Raw genomic sequence first — 14,098 nt, 5'->3', positions numbered from 1 at the left:
AGTGCTGGACTGACCGACAGACGGATGTTGCCGTCCATAGAACGATGCTGCTAACATGGCAAAAAATTCTTAACTCAAGACCCACTTGCTCAGTTTGTCACAAGCATTCACTTGCATCTCATTAGCATAGAGTTTGCTCAGTTGTCATGGAGATGGCTCAGTTGTCATCATGTGACCTAAGTACTGAATGTGATGAATTCACACATGTACTGTATAAGGGCTTGTCTTCCTGCTCATATATTTCTGAAAATCACTATGAATTCAACAGACGTTCGGTCCACTATGATTTAATTGGCCCTGAATGGGCTCCTGCTTTCTGTGGTGTAAACCACATGAAAAATGTTGCTTACAGCAGAGTGGTACTGTTGAATATTCTTTGTTATGTGAGCCCTGCAGTAGATCAAAGGCGTGTAGGTGTAACTGGTGCAGTTGGGTTTAAAGTCAGGAGGGGGAGAGATGCTTTGTGCTTATGTATTACAGTGTGGGAGTGCACAGCGTATTAATGATTATGGATTTGTGCGTCCTCTGTCTGAGTGTGTTATTTTTTCCATGCACTGGTGGTCGAGTAGTTACAGTGCGTGTGGCTAGTGGGTCCTTTTTCTCTGCTCAAAGGGTTTCCTTTGTTAAATTTTGGATGTAAACATCGCATTGATTTTCTTTGACTAATGACTGCAAAGGTTCTTGATGCTGTGAAGGGCATCACTGCTCCTCTGTTGTTTGGCATTGATAGTTAGGAGCAAAGCTGAGAGGTAGAGGAGTAACGTAGATGGGTAAAGCTGCAGACTGACGGCACCCTGGCGCAGCAGGTGGATTGGGTCTTGCAGTCAGGTATGGCAGGCAGGTAAATAAAGCATGAAGGCAAACAGATGGGCCTGCAGCCAGCAAGCAGAGATGGAGACAAGAGTGATGGAGTAGGTGAGACTACACTGCTGTAGTCATCTCTGAAGATGCAGCTCATCATCATCTCATGTAGAAACACCTCTTGTAGTATCTCTGCTTGCTTTATCTGTTCCTTGCAGCGTACAAGCATAAAGTTTGCTGCCTAAACGTCTTGTGCTTGTGTCTGCATCTATAATTTTATCAGTTTATTTGTCTTAATTGTCCTGAATAGGCTGTTAAGCCCATAAAATGCCAAATCCAGGATTGGATAATTTGTTTCATTAATTCAATAATTTTATAAGGTTAGGATTTGAGTATGACTGACTATATTCCCTTCAAACAGATTATGAGCCATGCTAGTGCAAAAAATGGCACCACTTTGGTCCAGACTGGTATATCTCTACAACTATTGGCTGGATTGCCACAACATTTTGTTCAGACCCTTGGGATTTTCTTCAAAAAGAATGCTGCACAAATATTTTTTAAAGGATCATGTTTATTGTGCTGATACTGATGACAGATAGCACTGGTACACCTCTGTCAAAAAATGCTTGTCCTAAAAGAGTTTATATGTACACATATGTACTTATTATTGTGATTACACTCTGCATTTTTTATACTCATAACATTAGGATTTCATTTTCTAAATGGAAAGTGCTGTCAGTTTAATTGCATTAACGCCATACATGATTATTAAGAAAGTGGGTTTGTTACTGCTGTATGCACACTAGAGCCATATTCCCCTACTGGATTTGGTAGCAGCCTAATGAGTTGGTTGTACTCAAGTGTTTTGGGGGCTTTACAATCACATTTGATCTCGGCAAATCCTTTCTCATCGCAGTGAAGGGAAAATGTATGATGGGATGCTCTGGTGGTAATCCGGCTTTGATGGAGACTATGCTTTGTGAGGATGAAGGAGAGATTTACCTCCATATTTTTTAATTGGCTTTATTGGAGTGTCACGCTCACAATCAGGCTCATAATTTGTTTTGTGAGACGTGATTTGTATTTCATAAAATTGAAAGTTTGATGTTAAACAAGTTGGAGATGTTTTCAGTCATGTTTGTAGATGAAACAAATCATTCTTTATTGTAAATGTGTTGTTTCTGTACAGTGAGGGAAATAGAATTTACTCAACATGGTTTAAGGAAGGATGAATGAAAATAAACACTTTTTAATGTTACTGCAAGGACTGAAAAGGTTTTTGTGGTAGCTGACTAAGTGATTTTTGTACCCCCTCAAAATTTGACCAGCCTGTGGCATCATTGTGCAAACATTGTGCCATGTCAGTTTTAAGTCCCAACACTGTGCAGAACCATTGGTCAAATTTTAATTTAACTGAAACTAATTTGGTCTAATTAGCTGGGGCTCATGGTCAAATTGGTAACCTGTATCTTTATAGGTACCCAACTGTTTTGGTATTCTTTCTCTCCAGGTGCATTGAAAAAGCCACACCCCAATGGCAAGATAAAAAGTTGGCATTGGTTTGTTTTGTACAAAGGACAGACATGTTACATTTGTACATTATTGTGCAGCGGACAGGTTGAATCTGTTCATTTCGACAATGCTGTGGTTAACTTGTAGTTAGGTTTAGGCACAAAAACTACTTGGTTGTGCTTAGGAAAAGATGTGTTTCGGCTTAAGATACCCAATTTTGGCGCCACTATCCCCGCTGGAAAAACAGGGACAAGTCGCTCCAAAAAAAACCCCCACATTTGGTGCCTATAAAGCTGCTAGAAACAAAGCAATGACTCTCTAAATATATGTGTAAAATGTGCAAATGTAACATATTCATGTTTTGTAGAAATGTACAATGCCAACATTTTCTTCTGGCAACTGGGCTGACCCTCAACCATATAGGCCAAATATGTTGACCATTTGTTTTTTTAACATAACCTCCTGAGACCTTGTGCCCTCAAAAGCAGACATCATATTTTGGGTTTACTACACCTAATACTTTATTCTGCTTAACTTAGACCTGTTGTCCTAATTCGTGGACACTTTTTTCTGCCATCTAGCGGTAGTAAGAGTGCAATCCACGTACGAACACTAATCCATGTAAAAACAGGATGGCAGCCATCTATCCCGACACAAAAGTGGACAAAGTCAAAAACCTGATCACATTTTTAATGTTGAAACTTGCTTATTTTTGATTAATAGAGTTTGTAGTTTGATATGGCAACAACTTTGACCAATTTTAGCAACAGGAACAAGCTAAGGCACTGTTAATTAGGAAGTACTTGTTCAAAGACATTGGGACTTTGTTGTCGTCTCATTTGAGGACACTGGACAATTGAACTTGATTATCATAGACAGTGTTTAGGTTTTTATATGTATTTGGTCCTACTGATCCCAAATTGCTAGGAGAAATTAAAAATGCATTCCAAACAAAAGTTCGGGTCTGAGGAGGCTAAAGATTTTCTGTAGTGTTTATCTAAAGTGTCTCAAAAATGTCTTTTCTTGCCTGCACTTTAAATCATTGGCTTTTCTCCCTTCCATATATGATAAGACATAAAATCATTAAGGGTGGTACTTTTTTTGCCATGGCACATTGTTACCTAAAGCCAGCTGATGCCAGCCATATCCAAAGATTACGTTACATTAACCTTGAGACGCCACCACACAAAGTGACTTAATCTAAAGCTAATGTATAGCTACATGTTGCAGAATGAATCTATGGCTCTACAATGGAAGAATCGTTACCTGACGTGACTGAATCTATTTGCACAACCTGCATATTTCATGGTCATGTGGACAACAAACTGGCAATTTTGCTTCGAGCAACAGCGCTGTTGACATGAATGCAATGGACGAGGGGAGGGGGAATATTCATTAAACTTAAGCACCGTAGACCTGCTGGTTTCATATTACAAATACAATTACAGTGAAATTGAAAGGCACCTCAGGGTGCAGTGGATTGTGACAGAGTTAAAGATATTGAACCATGATGTGGCATAATGTTAAAATCCAAAAGTAATTTCTGTGTTTGTAGTTGCACTGCTATAAATAAGCTTACTCTCTAGTTAATACATTGTAGTCTTGCTGAGCCTGCTGGTGGTTCCACTGATAAGCATTTCATCATATTATTGGTTTATCATCTTCTTTCCTCATCGCTTCCTCTTATCTCTTTGCGTCTTCCTGCTGCTTGTCTGCCCATTCTTCAGACTTGTAAGCGCTGCTGCAGCAGTGATTACAGTCTAAAAGAGGAATATCACATTATTGCTGTGGTTTTGCACAGTCTGTTTGTGGAGGCGAACAAATGCCACCCCAAAGGTAAAAGCCAGACCACTGAGGCTCCAGTCTGTGATCAAATCAAAACAGACAAAAGGAGGGGGGAAGAAGCATAACCATGACTGCACCAGATGGTGATGCTTGGTGGATTCACAGGACGATAGAGGATTTGTACTATTTCAAAAGTGCGTTCATATACTTGTAAATCACCCTCAGTCCCGTCAGCATTTCTGCAAAGTCGCTTTTGTTGCTTTCATTCCCTGAAGCAGCTCTCGGGCTCTTTTAAGGGCATTGCTAAGAGTTTTCCTCTGTCTTTATACTTCCCTTGTGAAACCTTTCTTTGTGAGGTTAGGTTTAACAGAATGCAACCCCTAGAATAACGGGCCATATCTGATTTAGGATGGTGTTTCTCCTTAAAGCTCAGCCAGGCTCTGACTATGTGAGTGATTATAAGAAAGAGTTTGGCTTTGGTCCAACTGCTATCAACAGGAGGTTTGTGGAAGTGCTTGGCTGATTGAGATGGAGCCCAAAGCAATAACCGAGACAAATTAACAGGCTTCACTAAAACATAGTGCTCAAATGAAGGCAGTTATTAAGCCCCAAGAAATTATTTCATTATTCTTAGAAAAACAAGAAACATATACTAAAGAGGCATCTTTGAAAGGCTACCTGAAATGTTATTTGGTTTGTCAATATTATATTTAAATAAGCATGGTTCATGGTGGAGATAAATACTCAGCTCTTGTGATAACATCCTTAGATAATGTGTAGCTGTGCTGTTACCGCAGTTGGCTTCAGGATACTGCAGAGGAGTGTCAACATTGTATGCCAGACAAACACCTTCACCCCTGTATGTGAACACATCTCACATAGGAACCAGATTCTGACCGTCTGAGTCAGGGTCAGCAGCCAGCGGAGCAGATGAGGGGCCGCCTGTGTACTTCAGCCATGGTCCCGACCGACCCTTCACCTTTGACCCCCCTGGTACAGAAGAGCCCTGTGTTCCTATTTATCCCAGACAGGAGGTGGTCTGTTAGGCAGACCACAGCTTTCTTCTCCTTCTTCCCGCATTTAATCTTTGTGAACCACAACAGTGTCGCATTATATTTTCATTCATATTTAAAGGGAAACTTCAGTGAGCTTTGTATCACAATAACGTGGGTAGTACGTGTCAATGGACTATGGTGAACTTCCCTTCATCTAACTAGTGCCTGGATCTCCCTGCTCCCCTCTGTTGGGCTGTTGCTTGAACTACAGGCTGTACCTCTGAATTTTTGTATTGCCCACTATCCATATCACCAACATTGATGCAAAAAGTATAGAAGTAGATCAGACAAAACTCACACTGCCTATTTCCCACCTAAAATGTCACCAGAAACATATCTTAGTGCCCTGTTTAGCTGTAATAGCGATATGGTTTGTAAACAGGAAGTGGGCACCATCCTTTCTCTGCACAGTACAAAAACGGAGGCTGAAAAAACTGAGATCAAACGGTAAAACTTGGCAGTACCGATAAAATATGAGCCAAGATTCTGTTACTGAGTTGCCTCTTTCTTACCTAAAATGTTTTTAGAAACATGTTTCCACTCACCATTTAATTGTAATACGCGATCGTTCGTTACCAGCTGGTTACCACTGTGTCAAACAGATGAGTTCACATTACGTCAACTACCACAGTGTTTATTGGTCTGGTGCGGTGCAGTGTATTCTGGTAGTTGCTCATGTAGCACCAATTTCAAAAGTATTTGTGTGTTTCTACTGTACTGCATAGACAACCCAGTTTATGAAAAGATCATCTTTCCATCAGTGAAATACTTTTTAAAATCTGCAGTAGCTATTTTTTGGCCACTTGGGGGCAGAGGAAACAAGTTATGAAGACAGCGTTGACATATCAAGTTGATATGGTGCACTTGTTAGCAAAGAGTTGCTTTTATTAAATTCAGCAGTTACCATTATTATCGTCATATTATCGTTCATTTTGAGTAGGCTTGGGTGGCATCAAGATATAACAGTATACCGGAGCACTTAGGAATCCTGATACCATCATTTCAAACAGACACTCCTCTTTCTATTAAACTGATACAGAGATGCTGTATTGAGGCGATCTATTGTAGTGCACAGAATGCACCACCAGAGGTCAGTCTCTACTGGTGGAACAGACAGCTGAGCTGAGAAAGATGGCAACTGTGAGTGGTGGGTATAACGTTACAGGATTAGTAAAAAAGAAAAATGATTCTGCTCCTGTTTGGGAGTATTGCCACTTATAACTTCATCGTCAGACAGTTTCTTCCAATTAATACAACAGTTAATTAGCCACATGATTTTACTCAACACATCATCTCTGTTTAGCTCACTGATGTGTGGATATCCGCCATGGATATCAACACACCAGGGAGCCTCCAGTAAGAAGGGTCCTTATTTCCTATCTATTCATAATTCTATGGACCATATGTATTTGCGCTCAGCAAGACTTGTTTAAGTAGGCTTATCACATATTAAAAACACAGCAATGTATAGAGAGAATATATACATATATACAAATACTGTCGCTAACCGTAAACCCTGGTGAAATATCAGAAAGGTGTGGATGTATAAAAAAATTAGACAGCATCCAAGCCTAATTCGTTGTGTTGTTGTGTTCTATCTGCTCTGTTTTTGGTCTCTATAATCTCTTGAAAGACATATCCAACTCTTTAGCTGCCAAATGCTCCGCCGTGTACCACCTAGTTAGTTAGTTTATTCTCTGTAGGATTATGATTATGAGACTCCTTCACATTGTCACATTGTTAAAATATTGATTAGAACTCTTTTATAGTTTTCAATGTATGATACACAATTGTAGAGACATGTCTGTTTAATGCAGTGAGACGTAGACATTACATAACCATGAGCAGATGGAGTAGCAGGCTGACAGGCAGCTCAACATATAGTGTTTTTTTTTTTAATTTAAAAACAGTGTGATATTTTTGTGGTTATCTTTACATGTGGTATGAGAATATGGAGCATGCTAACAGTGTAGGACCCACACTGAATTCAGCTTTGAAGATAACAAGATTCAAATTGCTCTGCTGCCTCTGCACATGTGAAAATGTTGTGTGTGTGTTCAGACTCTTGTTGATGTTTTTGTCACTGGCTGAGAAACAGATTTTAGAAGCGGAGTGTTTTAAGAAGTGGTTTGTTTTACACGTCATGTGAAAATGATTGTGGAGCGTTGCCTCTTCAGTTCCAGTTGTTGTGGGTAGCTTTGTTGCTTTATTTGACCTTTAAATTCTCTTGCTCAGAGTATTCAGAGTCTTTTTCTTTGTCCCTAGCAGGGACCAGATGGCCATTTTGAAAAAGTGATAAATTTGTTGTCGGCTCTTTTTGTTTTATGAAGCATAACAATGGCTTCACTGTGCACAAATTAGCACTTTCTTCACATTCATAAAATTTCATTGTTTATGACAGAGCAAGGGAAAGAAACATTTTCTCTAGTGTGTGTGTGTGTGTGTGTGTGTGTGTGTGTGTGTGCGTGCCTAATTAGAGGAAAGTGCAGATGTGCAAGGAGAAAGAAGTCTTTTTCTAATGGGGAAAATAAAAAAGATGTTACCTGTTTTATCAAGCATAGCGGCAACGCCACAGTGGATTAATGAAACTTTTAGTATATTCAAATTTGGAAATCACAATTATCCCATTGGTTGGAGAAATGTATCAGACCGAGTGTTAAGTGTATGCGACCTCTCTTTAACAACAGGAAAGTCTCCTCCAACATCTGCCTCATTCATCACAGTCAGCGAGTTTCATCACTGTGCTCAAGTTTTGGACTTCCTGGACTTGTGCCATGCAATAAACTCTGCTCTGCTCTGTCCTTCCCTTCTCTGTCCTCCTTGCTTTCCGTAGGTGTAGCTGCAGCCCCCGCCCACACCACCTGCCAAGATGGTAGTGCTGTCGCTGAAAATCTGCGTCCGCCAGTGCAATGTCGTGAAGACGATGCAGTTTGAGCCCTCCACAGCCGTCTATGACGCCTGCAGGATAATCAGAGAGAGGGTCCCTGAGGCTCAGACTGGACAGGGTGAGAATGACAAAGGGACACTGGATGGGGCGTGAACTGTAAAAGAAACTGATGCAAAGGAACAATGCAAGAGAAAGAATGCAGCGTCTATACACTGTGATTAGTAACTTTTCAGTGCTAAAAATAGAAATATATATGGTGTTACTCAGATGCCTTTGTGCTCAAGTGTTAATTACAGCATTTAAGGACTGTATCCAACTCTTCTGATGATCTATACTTTTAATAGTTCTTAAACCTTAAAGATTTCAGAACAGTTAAAACGTAGAAATGGTAACATTTGTGCAGCCCTTGTGAAACATCTTTGTCATTTCCCACAGATCCCCATTTTTATGTCATATTGTCTTATAAACTAATGCTGGGATCAGACATGGTTTTTTGTTTATTTGGGTGACCTTGAAGTCATAAATTCTTAATGTGACTTGGCCAAGACACCACATGTGGGACCCCGATCAGTCATAGCTTGCCATCTTCCACTACTAGCGTAACATATATAGGTGATCAGAAGGAGGTGTCGGGGTCTAACTTTACTGTTCCACCTGACAACATCACCATTTGTGTCACCATGTTTACAGATTAGAGAGAAGGCAAGAAAAAAAAAAGATATGCTTATCTTTTTTTGATGGGATGTTGTGCAGGGCGTTTTAGATGCCGCTGCGATTTTTCTCCACTTTGGCACACTACAATGAGTCTCTCAGGTCGGGATCATTGTGAAGCTGATATTGTGTTCTCTGATCCTGGCATAAGAAATAACTTCCATCATAAATAATCTCTAAAATGTGGATGTTTCTCCTCACTGCTTCAGCTTCAGACTACGGTCTGTTTCTGTCAGATGAAGACCCCAGAAAAGGCATCTGGCTAGAGTCTGGAAGGACACTGGACTACTACATGCTGCGCAATGGGGTAAATACATCTACCTGTTTAACCCAACTAACACACACACTCTTTCTAGCCCCTTACCCTAACCTTACCCATCACAACTAAATGCTTTACCCTAACCTAAACCTAATTCTAACCTAATTCTTAACCCTCAAAGAGGCCTTTGAAAAAGTGAGGGCTGGTCAAAATGTCCTCACTTTGCAAAACTGTCCTCACTCTGCTAAAATACGGTTTTGGTCCTCACTGTGTAGCATAAACATGGACACACACACACACACACACACACATACACACAAACACACAAACACTCTTCATATCCTCAACAAAGTTGTATTCATATGCAAGCCATGTATGTTGTTGCTGTTTCAGTAACCTCCAAACTTAATGCATGATTCCAAATGTTTTAATGGCCAACCACTAGCCGAGGTACAGCACAATGTGACTATCTTTATTTTAATAAATAATTGACAAAGTGCTTTATGATGGAGAAACTAAACAATTTAATTAAATTTATAATACGTAATTAATCCAGACATAACAACTGGGAGCAAAGACAGTGCACGACATAATTTATGCTTAAATTAAACCCAGAAGTGCAAAGAAATTGAAGCAGAATAAGAGAATAAAAGCACAGGATAAAATTTGATACCAAGGGGAAAAAAGAGCACATCAAAGGAAGCTTTTAAAAGTGACTTTAAAGAAGTGCTCCAGCCATCTGTAGATCCTCTGCCAGTTTCTGATCCCTGCGGCCAAACGCCCGAGCGACTCTGGTTTGTCGTGTAGTGCTGCCTCTCAGTACATCTGTGGGTTTGGTTTTGCAGCTTTAAATGGTTTCTCCTCTTCAAATCCACCAAAGGCAACCCAGGTAGAAGGCATGACTGTGACCAATTATTCTGAACCAAATCTCTCCTCATTGTTGTGATTGGAAGGGGAGCAGCGGGCTGTGATAGGCAGCCGTTAAATAAGGTTTTCTGGCCTATATTCTCCTCTCTCTCCATGCAACCTGGATGCATTTGATCATTTTCTCAGTGGGTACCTTCTCAGGCGTTCTCTTTCTCTGACCATCTCTTTTTCTTACTTAATTCCTGCATTCCTCTCTCCTCTTTTTACTCTTTAACTCTTTTTTTTTTGTCCTCTGCTCTCTTCTCTCTGTCTCGTGTGTTTGAGCAGGACATCCTCGAATACAAGAAGAAACAGAGGCCCCAGAAAATCAAAATGTTGGACGGGGCCGTTAAAACCATCATGGTGGACGACTCCAAAACAGTGGGAGAGCTGCTTGTGACTATATGCAGTAGAATAGGTACATGGTTTCTTTTACTAGCCCTTTTCTCCATGTTGCCCTTTATTAGGTCTTTAAGGACATATGCATTACAATTCAGTGTCCCAAAGTGTTAAAGCATCCTTTGAATCTGCTAAGTGTTTTCCAATACTGTCAGTGCAAAACATGTAGCTCTATCTCTTTATCACTGGACAGTAAACACAATGTGAATACACTAAACAATTTTAATTGCTCTTGTGGGTGTGAATGTAAAAAAAGATAATCATAATCAAAAGAGATCATCATAAAGCATTCAGGGGGACCTAATATGCTTTCCTCATTATACATCATAAGTATAAAATTACAGTGTCAGCCTTTCGTATTAAACTTTGCCAGTGTTTTAAATAATGAGGTAAACGTATGTAAAAGTAATCCCTGTGAGCAGAAACCTCGGACTGTTCTGAATACTCTGTTTTCCGTGTTGTTTCTACAACATGACGTCAGCTTGTGATGGATTTCTTTAAATGGTCATCTGCTCCAAGCACACTACTGCAAGTGTTGACCTTACATAACCTACATTGCTACATGTAGCAACATGCTAACGTCAAAGACATATGTGATCTTGGTTGTCAATGTTGTTCTCTTCGATTTCTGATCATATTCCGGCTAGAACATGTCTAGTTTTGGAGATTTTGGTTCAGAAGCTTTTATTGGTGATTTTTCCTGGTAGGAAGGTCTGCTATACTCTCAGTCATTCTTCCCGCTGCAATGATGATGCAGGAAGACCTGGAAAGAATGACTAATCAGAGTAGAGTAGGCTTTTCGGGAGGGGGGGCTTAAAGAGATGGGCGCTAAAGCGGAGCATCTCAGACAGAATCCAGGTGTTGCAGCACAGACCGTGTGAGGAAAATGGTGTTTTTTGGCATTAAAGCAAACAAACATGATCAAATAGAAACTTGAACATGAAACATGAAAATGAGCGCAGTAGGTCCCCTTTATGAAAAAAAAAAAATCTTTTTTCTTTCTCTTTTGATTCCAGGCATCACAAACTACGAGGAGTACTCTTTGATCCAGGAGACGGTGGAGGAGAAGAAGGATGATGGAATGGGCACGTTGAAGAAAGACAGGACACTGCTGCGAGATGAAAGAAAAATGGAGAAGCTGAAAGCCAAACTGCACACAGACGATGACTGTGAGTTCAGTAGCGTTATACTGACCTGATGGTGTAGTTGCACTTTATGAAGCGCTCAGCCCAGATGCCATCTTATTGAATGTTGTGAATCCCACATTGAGTTTAGCCTTGTGCCAAAGTGGGCAGGGAAAAACAACTTTTGAAAGTATTTGCATTCTTGACAGCAAAGGTTAAAGGGAAATGTTTCCTTTTGTCAACCTACAGAAATCTGTAGATCCTGACTGGAGCCACTGGAGCATAGCGTGATTGTTCCACTCATTAGACACAATTTAGAAAAGCATACACGTCCACACCTAACATTGCACCATTCAGTGTGAAGTTTTTGAACCACCCTGACTTTTCCTAGAGCTAGCCGTCAGGTAAACTCTGCAGCCAAACAAACAGATAGAAGAGGGAAGCCATCACTTAGTAAAAGATAGCGAATAAAGGAGTAATGGAAATGGCTTGGCGTTGATAGTCAAATAGTCTGGCTAAATTAATGCTTAAAACCGAAGGATCTTACAAGCAGTATATTACTCACACCCAAATCTACAAGGATTTCCTTTATCTCTCACTGCTTTTAATTTTTTTCTGTCCCTGTAATTGCACAGATTGGATCATTGTAAAAAATGTATATGGATCTTGTAAAAGCTGATCCTTGTGCTGTATTTTGTGTTGTCAGTGAACTGGCTGGACCACAGCAGAACATTCAGAGAGCAGGGGGTGGATGAGAGCGAGACACTTCTGCTCAGACGCAAGTTCTTCTACTCCGACCAGAACGTGGACTCCAGAGACCCTGTCCAACTCAATCTGCTCTACGTGCAGGTCTGACTCTCACCATGACATATTTACCACCAGAAGACAGTGTTAATTGAGCATAGCGTTAGTTCAGGCAGGACACGATGTCAAGCTCAGCTCAGCTCACATCCCAGCTACATCAGCTGATCTCAAACAGCCCAATTAAGTGATGGAGCAGCTGGTTGATCACACGATTCCTTTCTATGCAACTAAATTAAACTGCATTAGCCTGCCTACTGTTGCTGCTTCCTCTGCAAGTCACTTTTCAACCTGCCTCCACCCCATCTCCTCATTTTCATGCTGTGTCTGACTTTGCTGTGTCTGACTTATCAATGTCATCTGTCTTTGATGCTGCTCTCTTCTGTTCCCGGGGAGGTCTTTGCTGCTGCTATACCCGCCATGCCACGTAGGGGCATGGAAGGGCAGAGAGGTCTGCTCCCCCTGCCTCAGGCTTTCCTTGTTTGCACATGGAAGGGCAGAGAGCTATGCTTTCTCTGTAAATGGCAATGAAGTTTTCTTTGACTAAAGCAGTCCTGCCTGAACTACAAACAGAGGATAAACAGTACCATCCATTTCTCCATCGTCACCTAATGGTGACAGATAGCTACTAAAATATGCAGACAGATAACTTTGGATACATTTTAAAGAACTGTGTGAGTCTTGCAAGCATTTTTTATGATCTTGACTAGGATAACTTGATTATAGATACTTGACTCAAAGCTGTGATATTAACCTTTGTCCCAGTTAATGAAGGGTTGTATTTGTCTTTCAGGCTCGAGATGACATCCTGAACGGGTCTCACCCTGTATCATTTGACAAGGCCTGTGAGTTCGGAGGCATTCAGGCCCAGATCCAGTTTGGACCTCACATAGAGCACAAACACAAACCTGGATTCTTAGAGTAAGCGTCTATCACACAAGATAGTTTCTCAGTGGTGTCAGTTCTCAATAAATATTTTTGGCATTTTGAAGGCAGCTTTTTTTGTCTCCAGATTCTTTACCAAAAAGTTGGTGTAGAATTTGGCTGATTTGAATTGAAGTTGACTAAAAATAAAAGAGTTCTGATAGAAACATTGGTAACACTTTATTAACACTTTACTTGAAGGTCAGGTCTATAATGCATTATGAGCACATTCATAAGACATTGTAACGCATTTATAAGGCTTTATAAACGTCGTTATAAATGTTTATAATCATGTATGACAACTTATAACAAGGTTTATAAAGTATTATAAGTGGTTACATAATGCATTATAAATTCAGCATTCATAATGCTTTATACTTCCATGCCAAAGTGACGACAGTGTTTGAAAGAAGAATCTGAAGTACTGGCATTATTCCGTTTCAGAAATTAAGCATTTTATATGTCAGAGCAGTTCTTTGAGTCTTTATAACTTTATAACTTTTTGTATGAATTTCAGCATCTTCTGTGAATCTTTTTTTTTTCTAGTCTGAAGGAGTTTCTACCCAAAGAATATATCAAGCAGAGAGGAGCGGAGAAGAAAATATTCCAGGTGTGGTCACGTTGCCCTTTTATAAAATGCACATATTGATTGTTTTAACTCATTTGACAATTGTGCTGAATACATGTATAATCTCACCCTCAGGACCACAAGAACTGTGGAGAAATGACAGAAATAGAAGCAAAAGTGAAGTATGTCAAACTGGCACGGTCCCTGCGGACATACGGCGTCTCCTTCTTCCTGGTCAAGGTAAGTTGTAACACATATATTTTTGTCATTTCACAAAAATACACCAGTTTAATGAAATACCACCGCGCCATTTTATTCAATGAGAAGATAATCTACCTTCAGATAGTGAAAAATCTAGCCTAA

General features: G+C 40.2%; 1 protein-coding gene across 2 annotated transcripts in view; it reads left to right on the top strand.

Annotated features, from left to right (window-relative positions):
* Positions 1 to 14,098, top strand: part of tln2a (talin 2a) — a 122,427-nt gene that overhangs the window by 46,356 nt on the left and 61,973 nt on the right. For both annotated transcript variants that reach the window (XM_049601562.1, XM_049601552.1), the window contains 8 exons: positions 7,990 to 8,161; positions 8,964 to 9,061; positions 10,208 to 10,337; positions 11,335 to 11,487; positions 12,149 to 12,291; positions 13,037 to 13,164; positions 13,714 to 13,777; positions 13,871 to 13,975. In XM_049601562.1, the coding sequence (XP_049457519.1) occupies positions 8,026 to 8,161; positions 8,964 to 9,061; positions 10,208 to 10,337; positions 11,335 to 11,487; positions 12,149 to 12,291; positions 13,037 to 13,164; positions 13,714 to 13,777; positions 13,871 to 13,975 (957 nt within the window). In that variant the 5' untranslated portion in view covers positions 7,990 to 8,025. The remainder of the gene's footprint in view (positions 1 to 7,989; positions 8,162 to 8,963; positions 9,062 to 10,207; positions 10,338 to 11,334; positions 11,488 to 12,148; positions 12,292 to 13,036; positions 13,165 to 13,713; positions 13,778 to 13,870; positions 13,976 to 14,098) is intronic.

This window comes from Epinephelus fuscoguttatus, linkage group LG2 (genome assembly GCF_011397635.1).
Source record: "Epinephelus fuscoguttatus linkage group LG2, E.fuscoguttatus.final_Chr_v1".
Classification (NCBI taxonomy): Eukaryota; Metazoa; Chordata; class Actinopteri; order Perciformes; family Serranidae; genus Epinephelus; species Epinephelus fuscoguttatus.
This window is presented reverse-complemented; position numbering and strand designations above follow the sequence as displayed.